Source organism: Bos mutus, chromosome 16 (assembly GCF_027580195.1).
Source record: "Bos mutus isolate GX-2022 chromosome 16, NWIPB_WYAK_1.1, whole genome shotgun sequence".
Classification (NCBI taxonomy): domain Eukaryota; kingdom Metazoa; phylum Chordata; class Mammalia; order Artiodactyla; family Bovidae; genus Bos; species Bos mutus.
In genome coordinates, this window is record NC_091632.1 from 66,918,301 (window position 1) to 66,932,991 (window position 14,691).

Genomic DNA, 14,691 nt, shown 5'->3' on the forward strand with positions numbered 1-14,691 from the left:
GATAATCACGATGGTGTGATCACTGACCTAGAGCCAGACATCCTGGAATGTGAAGTCAAGTGGGCCTTAGAAAGCATCACTATGAACAAAGCTAGTGGAGGTGATGGAATTCCAGTTGAGCTATTCCAAATCCTGAAAGATGATGCTGTGAAAGTGCTGCACTCAATATTCCAGCAAATTTGGAAAACTCAGCAGTGGCCACAGGACTGGAAAATGTCAGTTTTCATTCCAATTCCAAAGAAAGGCAATGCCAAAGAATGCTCACAATGTATACATCTATGAAATCATCACATCATTACACTTTAAATATACACAGTTTTACTTGTCAATTATACCTCGATGAAGCTGGGGGAGGGAAAAGAACTACTCATAAAAAGTGGGGGGAAAATAGAATCATTTCTTTTCTGTGTCTTTTGTCTCTCTCTCTCCTTAAAAAAAAACTGTTTTAACTTATTTAACTTAGTGTATTTCCAGAGCATAGGATACTGCCTGGCTTGTAAGTAGACACTTGTCAATTTTTATTTCTTTATATAAATTATATATAACTGCTTCCCTGGTATCTCAGATGGTAAAGAATCCACCTGCAATGCAGGAGACCCAGGTTTGATTCCTGGGTCAGGAAGATTCCCTGGAGAAGGAAATGGCAACCCACCCCAATATTCTTGCCTAGGAAATCTCATAGACAGAGGAGCCTGGCAGGTTATAGCCCATGGGGTCACAAAGAGTTGGACATGACTGAGCAACGATCACTTTTTTTCATGTTCTATCTTACATAATAACTATATAAAATAATGTTATATTTATATATTTTGTATACTTATACAGTATATTGTATAACAATATTAAATGTCTATTTTTAATATACACTTGCATATATTTAATTGCATACTAATCATTCTAATGCTACATACTTGCATTATTATGTATTGTATATACAGTCATACTTAAATATACACATATATGAAATATTCACTCAGTTGGAGATACTGGGAAATGAATCATTCATACCTTACTATCAGTAGAGCTCAGCTCAGTCGCTCAGTCATGTCCCATTCTTTGCAGCCCCATGAATTGCAGCACGCCAGGCCTCCCTGTCCATCACCAACTCCCGGAGTTCACTCAAACTCATGTCCTTCGAGTTGGTGATGCCATCCAGCCATCTCATCTTCTGTCGTCCCCTTCTCCTCCTGCCCCCAATCCCTCCCAGCATCAGAGTCTTTTCCAATGAGTCAACTCTTAGCATGAGGTGGCCAAAGTATTGGAGTTTCAGCTTTAGCATCAGTCCTTCCAAAGAAATCCCAGGGCTGATCTCCTTAAGAATGGACTGGTTGGACCTCCTTGCAGTCCAAGGGACTCTCAAGAGTCTTCTCCAACACCACAGTTCAAAAAGCATCAATTCTTCGGCACTCAGCATTCTTCACAGTCCATTACTATAGGGGTAAATAAATACAAGTTTCTGAAAAGCAGTTTGTCAGCTTATATCTGAAATGGTAGTACCATTCGTCCCTATGGACACAATAATTCTGAAAAGCAAAACAAAAGGTGCATTTATTAGGATACTTGGAATATTATTTATAATATCAAAAATAATGTTGTTCTCCATCAATACCAGCTTTAAGTGAGTGTTCTACATTTGTAGAAATATTACATGCAATTATTTTGAAACATTATGTTACTAAAACTATTTAATGGCATGGAAATTTTCACTATATATTATAAAGCACAGTTTACAAAATAACATGTTAGAAACAATGAGCATAATGCTTTTTAATTATATGTGGAATAAGAAGAAAGACAGGAATCTTCAATAGTATAAAAATGGTCATTTCTGGGTAGTATCAGTATGGATAGTGTCATTTTTTTGTTTGGTAATTTTCAAATTTTCTATCATGAACATATTTTGTAGTTAGAAAAATACATGCTTTTAAAAGGGGTCACTGTTTAGTTCCGCAAGAACTAATCATTTTCTTTAATCATTTTTGGTGAGCAATAAAGGGCAACCCGCTCCAGTATTCCTTCTGGAAAATTCCATGGATGAAGGAGCCCCGAGAGCTGCAGTCCATGGGGTTGAAAGAGTCAGACGCGACTGAGCACACACAGATGGGCAGACAGACTGAGTTCTCAAAATTTGTTAAGCGCTCTAAAGTTTACCAACAAAAACGAAAAACAGATCTCTGTTCTCAAATAGTTTATATTACCATTACTTTGGTGTACTATGGGGAAAAGAGGACTACTGGTTAAAAATGCCTGAAGTTCTGTCCCTAATGGTAATACCAGCTTTTTCTCAGGGACTCACAGACAAGGTCCCAAAGAGTTCAGTGTCATTAGCAGGAATAACCACGTGTACCCATTGCTCAGGGTTGTCCCTGTTTCAAGCCTGCTCCAGCTCAGTGCATCCATGTTGGTTATTTATAGTACCCTGTTTTATTCTCAGAAGGTCCTGATTTAGACAAAAGAGTGTATTCACCATAAGTTTTGTAGAAATAACATATTTTTAGCTCTACCTCAGGGTCTTCCCAGGTGGCACTAGTAATAAAAAACACCCACCTACCAATGCAGGGCACTCAAAAGACGTGGGTTCAATCCCTGGGTCAGGAAGTTCCCCTAGAAGAGGAAATGGCAACCCACTCCAGCATTCTTGCCTGGAGAATCCCATGGATAGAGGATTACTGGCGGGCTACTGTCCACGAGAGAGTTTGACGTGACTGAGCACCCAGGCTCCCTATCTCAGGAACAGCTAACCAACAAGATTAATAATGTAATGGGGAAACTTAGGAGGCAACTATTTTCCTATCACTGGTAATGAATAAACAGACACCCGAATACCACTTTTCTGGGATGTCTTAGGCAAGAATCCTTTATTTGATAGAAAGTGAGACTTGATAGTTAGCTGTCCTCCAAATTTAAAATGCATTGACCATTCTGTGGTCACTTCCATGGCATACCTGTAGATAACACATAATATTTAAAAATTTATTTCTTGTACTAATGTAAAGACCTCTCTGTGTTGCATTTTACTGAATTTCTGGCTTTAACTCATTCTTGAGAACTAGCAGATTCATACTAGTAGTTCTATATGAGGTTCCTTGTAGATAATAAGGAGATGCTGTGATAAAGAAGACCAGAAAAGTACTGTTTAAGAATATGACTTGGACAGAAAGTAAATCCGATCTTTACAAAAACTAATCTATTTAATATTGTAAATGGTTTTCTTTCATGTTTACTTAATGTGTTTAATATTTATTCTCTATTATAAATCACCTACGAGAACAGGCTGTTTTGTGGTGTAAAATTAAGAGCACTGTCCTTGAACTTAACCAGTCCCTGTTTAAATCCTCACACTGCCAGCAACCAGTTTCGTGATTTGAGATAAAATATGAAACCTGTGAGCCTCAGATGCTTTATCTATACTTTAGAGAGATAATGCTACAATTTCATCGTGTAATTCCAAGGATTAGAAATAATTGTGTTAAAGAGCCTGGCACACAGTATGTGTTCCAAAAGTTAGCTCTTATGAGAGACTCTTTGGCGAACATTAAATCTGTTTTAACCTACTTGTCACTGTTTAATGCTGCTCTATTTGTACATCCTTGTGCTCAAGGTTGACTGTCCATTTGTTAGCACATCTGCATATTCCTCATAATTAATATCTTTTTTAATGACATATGGTTTAGTGACTGGAAATGGAGTCTTGCCTTCTGTTTTCAATTTGTTTATGACTCAACGACTCAATAGATGTGTCTGAACTTCAATTTTCCATTCTGGAAACTAGAATTTAAAATCCTTGCTCATATGTAGCTATTTCAGAAAATGAGAGGAAAATGTGTACTCCAAGGATTTTGACTATGTGCCAGGCTATTCAGCAATGCAGCCAGGATGCATAGAGATGAAAGGCCATGGTTTCCCTCATGCTAACAGGGAGACCTAAATGAGGCTGCCAACAATCAAGTCTTTGAAATCAGAAAGTAGTTTGGGCTGGGATGAAGTCAGATTTCAAGTGAAACCACTAGGAAGCAGGACATCTGCTTGGAGTGAGCGTGGGCAGAGATGGTGCAAGTCTTGGGCCCTGGATTAGCCTGAGGACAAAATGAGTCCACGTGACTGCCTAACAAAGCCCCGTGACCGTGTCTATTCCTCTGAAACCCAAGGTCCAGTGCATATTTGATTGTGAACTTCTAACTTCTAAAGCTCCTAAAGCACTTACACCTCTTTTGCGCTCTATACACATTCTGTGCTGTTTGAGTTATGGCTTTCTTTTGTGTAAGTATTTGGTGCTCTAAACTCCCTTTCTATTTATTCTGCCTTTCCCTGCTCTCAGTAGAGAACCTTGTGCAGAGTGGCATTCAGTATCTTTTATTACAGGTTTGAATTTAATACCAAATACTGTAGACTTCTTTGATATCTTAATGTAGAATTTGTATTTCCAGCATTTTGAAATGTATACACATACACCCCAAAGTCACACTGTAGTGGTAACAAGTCGGTGGACTCTCCTGAGACACTGGTGCACCTGCAAGCCCATTGAATTTGTTTTCTCCCCACAGGTTTCCTCTTTGGGTGGGTCACTATAGCTTTGGCAGTCACTGGCCACGTGAAAATAAAGCTTCTGGTTCTGCTTTTCAGAGCTCCCCCTCAAGAGTTCTATAAATCTGTATGGAGCAAATGTTTGGGGCCATTTTGTTTGTTTAAGGGGGCGTTTACACATGTACGTCATTTAAAAGTTTAAAAAAATCAGACATTCAAAAGATTATACCAACTAGGCTAGTCCAGTCTGGGATTTAATTTATTGCTTCATGTTCTGTATACATTTTGCCTTCCAAAAGAGGTTGAATTTGAAATTTTACTAAGAACGCTCTTGCTTGAATTTATAGATTGGGCTAGCTCTCTTTTATCCAGTTGCCGTGCAGAATTAGTATTTACTGGACAAGATGTGTTGATTCAGGAGGTTGTCTGTGGAGTGCTTGCCTCGTGAGGGTCATATTAAACTTGAGAGAAGCTTTTTGAGCAACATAGCATCTTGGAGACAATATATCAAGCTGATAGATACATGGCTCTTGTGTTAAGAAACCAGGAATGGAATTATGGCTGGTTCCCAGTTATTGCTTTGATGCTAAGGACCCTCAGAGGAATAGGCCTAGGATAAAAGGGGTTAACCAGAGGAGAAAAAAGGTTTCCAGCACTCAGTGTTACTGAAAGCAGGTAGAATGAATAGTTCTATGTCAATAATTCAAGATGATCACTTTGTTAGGAAATATTTGGGGATTCTATATAATCAGAGTGTGACCAATTAAATGGAGCACATTTTCTTGTTATCACTCAAAATAGAATCCATGATACATTATTATTATTATTATTATGGAGCATCTTCTGGGCATTTTTAATTCCTTGACAGCACTGTGAAGCAGTTCCTAACACTTGAAGGATGTTTTGGTGTCAATATTTAAAACTCTAATATTTTTTCATGCTGATGACTTATCAGAGCTGTCTTCTTCAGAATTTGGATCATCAGTGATATTATACTCCTTGACAGAAAAATTAGACAAAAAAACAACCAAACGAAGGGTGTGGTTTTATGTTATACATGATATGAAATCTGCACAATATTTTATGCCCAAGCTCTTTTGATATGTGTGAATTTTTATACATCAATGAAAGAATATATATCAAATAAGAAATCATCATTATTATAACTGTGTTCAAAGATAAAATATCACTTTAAAAGTCTTTAGCGACAAATGTCCCTCAAGCCAAAGATTTGTAGTTAAGTTACTGAGTATCTGGCCATGGACAGCCAGCCATCTTATTGCATTTCCTAGGTATGTCCCCTTTCCACACCTGAAAAAACTACTTCGTACCATTTTTTCTCCTCTGTTCAGCACCCAGTTCATCTTCATACTTTGGCACCGGTGGATGCATTTGCTTTTATTTTGCTCACTGGAAAATGGACACCATCAGAAGAGATCTCTGCTGTGTTCCCATCACCAGATGTACCGATCTCTGTATCTGCAGCCCGGGGCTTTCTTCACTTCTGCACAGTGGTGGGCCGTCCCTGCTCTATTCCACAGCCCATGTCCACTGGCTCTCAACTCACTTGGCATATACCCTGTTTCACCTTTCTCTGACGCACACATAAGGACCTGGCTCTGTGATTATTCTTCTTTCACCTACATTATCATCTCCCTCAGTCTCTTCTGGATCATCCCACGAAGCACGTAAATGCTGCAACTTCTTCCAGTATTTAGAAAACCTTCCCCTGATACCAGAAGCTTCTCTAAGTGATGCCCCATTTTCTTCTCCCTTTAGAACACAATCCCGCAGAAGTCTTCTAGGCTCATTGTATCAGCTCACTCTCGTCTCGCTTTTCCCCAGTCAGACTCCCACACCCACCACTGCACTGTGTATGTTCTTAGCAAGGTCATGTGCAATTGGCCAAATGCAAAGCTTAATTCTTAGTCTCTTCCTTTCTTAAACTCAGTGCATTTGACAGAGTCGATCCATCCTTCCTTTCAGAGACGCTGTCTTTACTTGGCTCCCAGGGTGCACTTTCTCTTAACTTCTCCCTTATCATACTGATCCCTCCTGTAAGTAAATCTCCTTTATTGAAGAGGTTCACCTACCCCTCTCAAAATTTTGGTGCATCCCAAGCCTCAGTGCTCAGATCTCTTCTCCACTCGCTCTATCTGCACTCATCCCCTTGTTCATTTCAAGTCTCAGCCATGAAATACCACATAGACATTGATCCACAATTCCTATCTAGACTCCTGTCTGTGAATTCATTCTTGGTATAGCGCTGAAGTCATGTAGTAAACTTCTTAAATGTAGCATAGACAAAAGAACTCTTGAATCTCCTCCACATCCCATTTCTCCTCTCAGGTGCCACTCACCTGGATGCTTGGGCCAAACATGTGGCATCATCTTTCACTCCTTTATTGTCTACCAGCAACACATGCCACACTCAACTGATCCGTAAAATATGCCGCCACCTCGACTGCTGGCATTTGAACCTAATCTGCTGTCATCTGCTAGCCCTGGATGACTGCAGTGGGTAACCTCCCTGCTTCCAGCCTTGCCCCCATGCCTCCCTCGCTTAGCACAGAATGGCCTTTATTTGTTTAGAATCAGGATGTTTCCTTGATGAAAAACCCTGTCATAGCTCCCAACCCTATTTACAATGGAATCCAAAGTCCTTATTGTGGCTTCTAAGGTTTGGCCCTCAGGTCAGTTTAGTTCAGTTCAATCGCTCAGTCGTGTCTGACTCTTTGCGACCCCATGAATCACAGCACGCCAGGCCTCCCTGTCCATCACCAACTCCCGGAGTTTGCTCAAACTCATGTCCCTAGAGTTGGTGATGCCATCCAGCCATCTCATCCTCTGTCGTCTCCTTTTCCTCCTGCCCCCAATCCCTCCCAACATCAGGGTCTTTTCCAGTGAGTCAACTCTCCACATGAGGTGGCCAAAGTATTGGAGTTTCAGCATCAACATCAGTCCTTCCAGTGAACACCCAGGACTGATCTCCTTTAGGATGGACTGGTTGGATCTCTTTGCAGTCCAAGGGACTCTCAAGAGTCTTCTCCAATACCGCAGTTCAAAAGCATCGATTCTTTGGCCCTCAGCTTTCTTCACAGTCCAACTCTCACAGCCATACATGACCACAGGAAAACCATAGCCTTGACTAGATGGACCTTTGTTGGCAAAGTAATGTCTCTGCTTTTCAATATGCTATCTAGGTTGGTCATAACTTTCCTTCCAAGGAGTAAGCGTCTTTTAATTTCATGGCTGCAGTCACCATCTGCAGTGATTTTGGAGCTCAAAAAATAAAGCCTGGCACTGTTTCCCCATCTATTTCCCATGAAGTGATGGGACCAGATGCCATGATCTTAGTTTTCTGAATGTTGAGCTTTAAGCCAACTTTTTCACTATCTTCTTTCACTTTCATCAACAGGCTTTTTAGTTCCTCTTCACTTTCTGCCATAAGGGTGGTGTCATCTGCATATCTGAGGTTATTGATATTTCTCCTGGCAATCTTGATTCCAGCTTGTGCTTCTTCCAGCCCAGCGTTTCTCATGACGTACTTTGCATATAAGTTAAATAAGCAGGGTGACAATATACAGCCTTGATGTACTCCTTTTCCTATTTGGAACCAGTCTGTTGTTCCATGTCCAGTTCTAACTGTTGCTTCCTGACCTGCCTATAGGTTTCTCAAGAGGCAGGTCAGGTGGTCTGGTATTCCCATCTCTTTCAGAATTTTCCACAGTTTATTGTGATCCACACAGACAAAGGCTTTGGCATAGTCAATAAAGCAGAAATAGATTTTTTTTTTTTTGGACCTCTCTTGCTTTTTCAACGATCAAGCGGATGTTGGCAATTTGATCTCTGGTTCCTCTGCCTTTTCTAAAACCAGCTTGAACAGCTGAAAGTTCACGGTTCACGTATTGCTGAAGCCTGGCTTGGAGAATTTTGAGCATTACTTTACTAGCATGTGAGATGAGTGCAATTGTGCGGTAGTTTGAGCATTCTTTGGCATTGCCTTTCTTTGGGATTGGAATGAAAACGGACCTTTTCCAGTCCTGTGGCCACTGCTGAGTTTTCCAAATTTGCTGGCACATTGAGTGCAGCACTTTCACAGCATCATCTTTTAGGATTTGAAATAGCTCAACTGGAATTCCATCACTTCCACTAGCTTTGTTCATAGTGATGCTTTCTAAGGCCCACTTGACTTCACATTCCAGGATGTCTGGCTCTAGGTGAGCGATCACACCATCATGATTATCTGGGTCGTGAAGCTCTTTTTTGTACAGTTCTTCTGTGTATTCTTGCCACCTCTGCTTAATATCTTCTGCTTCTGTTAGGTCCATACCATTTCTGTCTTTTATTGAGCCCATCTTTGCATGAAATGTTCCCTTGGTATCTCTAATTTTCTTGAAGAGATCCCTAGTTTTTCCCATTCTGTTGTTTTCCTCTATTTCTTTGCATTGATTGCTGAGGAAGGCTTTCTTATCTCTCCTTGCTATTCTTTGGAACTCTGCATTCAGATGCTTATATCTTTCCTTTTCTCCTTTGCCCTAGGAAGGTCTAAGGGCTCTAGATGCTGCCTCTCTCTCCAGCTTCCCTTCCTCTCCTTTTCCTTAGTGTGATTCAGCAACACTGGCCTTTCTGACTATTCCTTACACACCGTCTGTGCTTTCCCTTCCTCGCTGCCTTTGCCATGACTGCTGTCTGCCTGGATTGCTATGCCCCCAGACATTCTCATGACTTATATCACTCAGGTCTTTGCTCTAATGTCACCTAATGACATTTTCTTCCTATGGCTCTCCTGTCTAATCTGAATTACTGTGTGCCAACTAAAACCCACACTCCTTTTGACTTTCTCATCACGTACCCTTTTTTCACTCTTCACCTGAGCACTGAGTGCCACCTGGTAGGATCTGTGGCTTCTGTTTGTTCATCACTGGGTCCCTCTGTTTACGTAAGTTCCATAGGGTCAGGGGCCATGTCTGTTGGACTCAGTGTTGTTAACCCTCCATACAGAGAACACTACTTTGCTCAGAATAGAGGCTCAATAAGTGTTTACTGAATAAATTAGTGAATTATTGATGAACTCAGAACTCTTCCAACAGACTGATGAAACATGGATTCTACTTCTTCCATTCTCATCACTGTCATTCATTAGCTTCATAGTTCATAAGCCAGCTCTCCCACATTGGAGAGTATATAAAAGTCAGACACCATATCAGATTATGTATAAATGGAAGCTAAAAATGAACCCTGATAGTTGTTTTCATCATTTTGATTCCTTATCCTCCTTCAGCAATGGCTTTGAGTAATCCTTGGTTATTAAGAATTTATAGTACAGTAATCAGAATGTCCCCCAAAATTGCATTGTAGTGGTACTTAAATTATGCTAAGGGAAGTTCAGACTAGTCCAATATAATAATAACAATAGCTAACAATTAATAATTACCAGGACCTCAAAAAAGGTGATTTATTTGCATTTCTTTGATCTTCACAACCATCCTGAAAAGGCAAAGTGTTACCCCCATTTTAAAGACAAGAAACATAAGCTCAGAGTTGTCTGGTGATTTTCCTAAAGGCATTGAGCTGTGCTTGATTTGCTTTAGAGTTTCTGACAAGCTTTGGAACACACTCTGATATGATAGGTTCATTCAAATTACACCTATTGGAAAAATTAACAACCAGAGTCTTGTTTGTTTTTTAATTTAATTTTTAATAGAATAGGCTTCACTTATTTCTGTTAGGCCTTCTAGGACTATCCAGATGGATTTCCCTGATAGGTTTTATCAAGCTGGTATCCTGAATTCAGGAATAATTTGCCAGGTTCAACTAGACTAGAAAACGTCTGTGTCCCAACTTGTAACGTATTTAAATAAAGGCAGCATCGCTGTGAGAAGGGGCAATTGACTGTATGCAACACATGGAGAAAGAAGGTTAGTTTTTACATTTCATAAATAACAATTAAGACTGAAATGTATGCCTGTGGCACGGATTCATTTTGATATTTGGCAAAACTAATACAATTATGTAAAGTTTAAAAATAAAATAAAATTTAAAAAAAAAAGACTGAAATGTGCTTTCATTGTAGAAAAATAAAATTTTTAATAAACCTTCCTCAGGAAAAAAAAAAATTGATTGTCTTTGTGATCATGGTATGATTAAAGAGACAGTGGTGACATCAGTGGGAGAAATAAAAGATCTGGACTCCTTCACTGTTCAACTGCTTGATCGTTGAGCAGAGTTAAATTTAAAAAGGTATTTTAATATTTGCTTCACTAAATCCCCTCCATGTTTTCAATTAAAGAAACAGAAGTACAGGTGCGGATGTGCTGTGTGTTCATTTGTCTTGCTCTTTGGGGGCTGGCTTTTAAGATGGAAATATTCATGTAATTGTGTTGAAATGAACAATGAGGAAGTACAGTAGTTCAGGAATGAAAATGTTAAATTAAATGGACCATGTTTAACATTGTTGTTGATCCTGAGGAACAGTTTTTCCAGTATATGGAGCATTTCGATTCCATCCAGCATATGTTCTCCACAGTTTTCTCTGCTCTAATTCATCTGTGTTTTTCGACAGCTCCAGATGGCGTGCTGCCTCCGAGGCTTTCATCTGCCACTCCAACCAGTCTTCAGGTTGTCTGGTCTACACCAGCTCGGAACAACGCCCCCGGCTCTCCCAGATACCAACTCCAGATGAGGCCTGGCCACTCCACCCATGGGTTTCTAGAGTGAGCATTCTACTTGTCCATCCTTGTGTCATCTGGGTTATACAGTTTTGCCATTCATTCACTTTACCTTAACTTTGTAACAATAGGTAGGTCAGTTCTCATTTGCAACAAATAAAGTCCCCCTTTTAAAAGATCCAATAAAACACACACACACACACACACAAACACCCAAACAGTACCCTAGGAGATAATTATTTGCTTTGCCAAATAATTATCTTATTTGCTTAAAATAAGATTACTTTAGCCTTTTCATGAACACATGTATATGCCAAAAGCAAGTGTATACCAGAACCCCACAAAAACTGCTGCCTAATTATGGCTATAAAATTATAATACTTATTCCACAAGTTCCATGTGGCATCAGTCTCAGGACTAGAATTTACTCCATATTAATAAAATTTCCATTTCATATAAATGGAATTATACAAACCCTTAGCCAAATAGCTACTTATTTTAAAAGAGATATCACGTGAAGACAGAAAATTGCAGAACTGAGAGGTACATTGACATCCCCTGAAAATTCTTTACAATAAGAATTTACTTTTGTTAAAATTCCTTTGAATGTCTCAGCCTTCCTAATTTTAGGATTTCATTCTTCATATAGGCTATTTTCCAATCCTTCTGCATCGTTAAACTACGAAGTGAGAGATCTCCAACCATACACAGAGTATGAATTTCGGTTGGTTGCCTCCAATGGATTTGGCAGTGCCCATAGCTCTTGGATTCCGTTCATCACCGCAGAGGACAGTAAGTGGTCTGAAAAACACACAGCTGAATATCTTCTGCCTTAGCACATCTTAAAGTCTTTAATTTTTTCCAAAACAAAGAAATAAGCCTCCTGTATTCTCTTGATATTGAGTGACAGTAATCTTTTCCAGGACCAGGGTGGTCAGAGTCTCCAGAAAGAAGAAAAATGTGAGTTTGGAGGGTTGGAGAGTTAGGCCTACTGACAGGAAGACATAATTCACAGTAAATTATGATATGGCCCCATGCAGTCCTTCAGGGTAAATCTAGGTGTCCTGAAAGGAAAATGTTATCCTTGTCTATTCTATGGCCAAGTATTGCAAGTGTTCTCTGCAGAAGAACATGAAATATGGACCCTACTTCATAAGGATGCTTAGAGGTCATTATAGATTGGGATTGTCTTATTCAACCAATACAGGGAATTTTCTAGATTTTTATGGAAGATTTACATTTGCATATATATATATTTTTTTAACTAGGTTATATAGAGAAAAGAAATACATGGTTATCATATTGAGTTTTATACAAATTGCCTCTTGAAAAAGCATATATATGGAAGTATAACTTTTTAGAAAAGTTAGAAATTAAATCAAGCTATACAGAGTGAAGGAGGACACTGTATCTTTGAACAATGAGGTTTTTAGGGTTAATCTTGTCAAGTCTTTTAATCAGAAGCTTCTTCAAAGATGTTGCTCTGTTGGCCAATTGCCATTCTAGCTCTATATTCAATCAGGACCCAAGTGACTTTCAAAAGGCTGGATATTAATCTCAAAAGGCACAGTATATGAAACAATATCAATTGTATATGAGATAGATTCTTTTATGTCTACAATATCCTTAATTATATTATTTTAGTGAGAATAAGACCTTAAATGAGATAGAATCAGAACTATCTGCCTTCCTTAATGCTTACTTAAAAAAAACACACACACACACATGAGCAATAATATATAATACTTCCTTCATTTCTCCCAAATTGTAATTACTCCCAGGAAACAGGCTGGGTACTTCACAAGGACACATCCAGGCTGGGTACTTCACAAGGACACATCAAGGGTACCATTTAGTAAATTATCAGCACAGTGCAGTAAACGACACCCACGGTCCAAAAAGCATCAGTGCACCACTCAAGGTACCTACACCTCTTTTAGTGAGAACATTACATGCACTCTGGCAAATCTGACAATATGAACACCAACTGTATACAGATGTCTGAACCAGAGAGCTCACAACCAAACCAGATTTCTGAAGAAACATTTCTTTTTTAAATCAGCTGAAAAAAATATTTTTACTATCCTTAGCGCATTCTTGATGGCATGTGATGGAGGTTAACTAAAAATAATTTGCCCACCGCAGAGGTGATGACATCAAAGAACTCCACACTAGAAGAGGAGAGAAATGACTCCTTTTTGGCACCCACCATTTCTGTTTCGATAAATTCTGTTCCGATAGAGAGGGGACAGCACTTTTATTTCCTCCGTGGTGATCGTTATTGAATAGGCACCAGATTCTCCTACCTACAGGCAGGAAGTTAGCGCATAAAGTCCCAGACATTGTAAAGACCTAGTTAGCACAGCGCCCTCTGTTGAGCAAACTTCTCTCCTGCCTCATCTTATCATGAAACAGGTTTTACAGACAGGTTTGACAGTGTTTAGAATTTTCATGCACGGAGACTTGGGCCATCTCTGTGGCTTTTAGGGCCTGAGATCAAAGTGAATAGTGTTACCCTTCATCTTCCTTCATTAAGAATTAGTAGCAATTGATTGTATAGCAGGTCCTAACTAATGAAACCCAGTCATGATTTTCATTGAAATCCTTTCTCTGAAACAATGACCTCTTCCTTCTTCTGCTTCACCTGTGATGTCACATACACCAGCAAAGGACTAAAGGTCGGCCCGTTTGCCCCTCCAGGTTAACTTACCAGGCATGCTCACCCCTGAGACATAATGACAGTGTCCTATATATTTTGGGTGTCAGTGGAGATGGATACCATCTCTGAAAGGAAGTGCAATTGAGTTGACAAAGACTGAGGGATTGGCACTTGGCACAGGCAGTTTTTCTGTCAAGGCTTCAAAGCCTTGATTATAAAACTACCCATGCTGACAGCCCCATGCCAGGATCATACTTCGTACTTGGTTCTAACCAGCAACTCCCATTCAGCAAAGTGCAATTTCCAATGTAGAAATTCTGCATATCAGCTTACAGAATGAAACACAGAAGTCCTCTCATACCCACATTTAAATTTCATACTATCAGTAGGCACCTTTCCACATCAGCCAAAGCCCCCAAACTTTCCAGCGCCAAAGAAAGGTCACCAGTAGCAATATTTTTCATATGATACTGTGATAGTGTGATTTCATCAAGTCTGTGATACAGCTGAAAGCAGAAAGAGAAACCTAAGCAGAAAATGACCTAGAGCTAGAGAAACAAATGCTTGCATGCTAAAACAGGTTCTCAGAGATGGAGAAAGAGGTGTGAAGAATTTTAATAGATTTTTTTTTCAAATAATTTGTCATTTACATCAGTGGGCCACCAATATCCAGTTCCATGCATTTTTAAAAATCTAGTGTGCTTATGCCAAATAATAATAATGCACATTTCCTATGAATATTTTAAATCCAGTTAAACTTGTGTTAATAAAAGATGTTTGTTCCAGCCAACTTGGTCAGTACAGTGTTCGACTATTTGTAACCAGATAAATACAAAC

The 14,691-nt window shown here is 39.4% G+C and overlaps 1 protein-coding gene across 1 annotated transcript in view; it reads left to right on the forward strand.

Annotated features, from left to right (window-relative positions):
• The window catches only part of USH2A (usherin), a 928,983-nt gene that overhangs the window by 592,871 nt on the left and 321,421 nt on the right, over window positions 1-14,691 (forward strand). Inside the window, exons 38-39 of the mRNA XM_014481290.2 lie at window positions 11,090-11,240; window positions 11,845-11,987. Of these exons, the coding sequence (XP_014336776.2) occupies window positions 11,090-11,240; window positions 11,845-11,987 (294 nt within the window). The remainder of the gene's footprint in view (window positions 1-11,089; window positions 11,241-11,844; window positions 11,988-14,691) is intronic.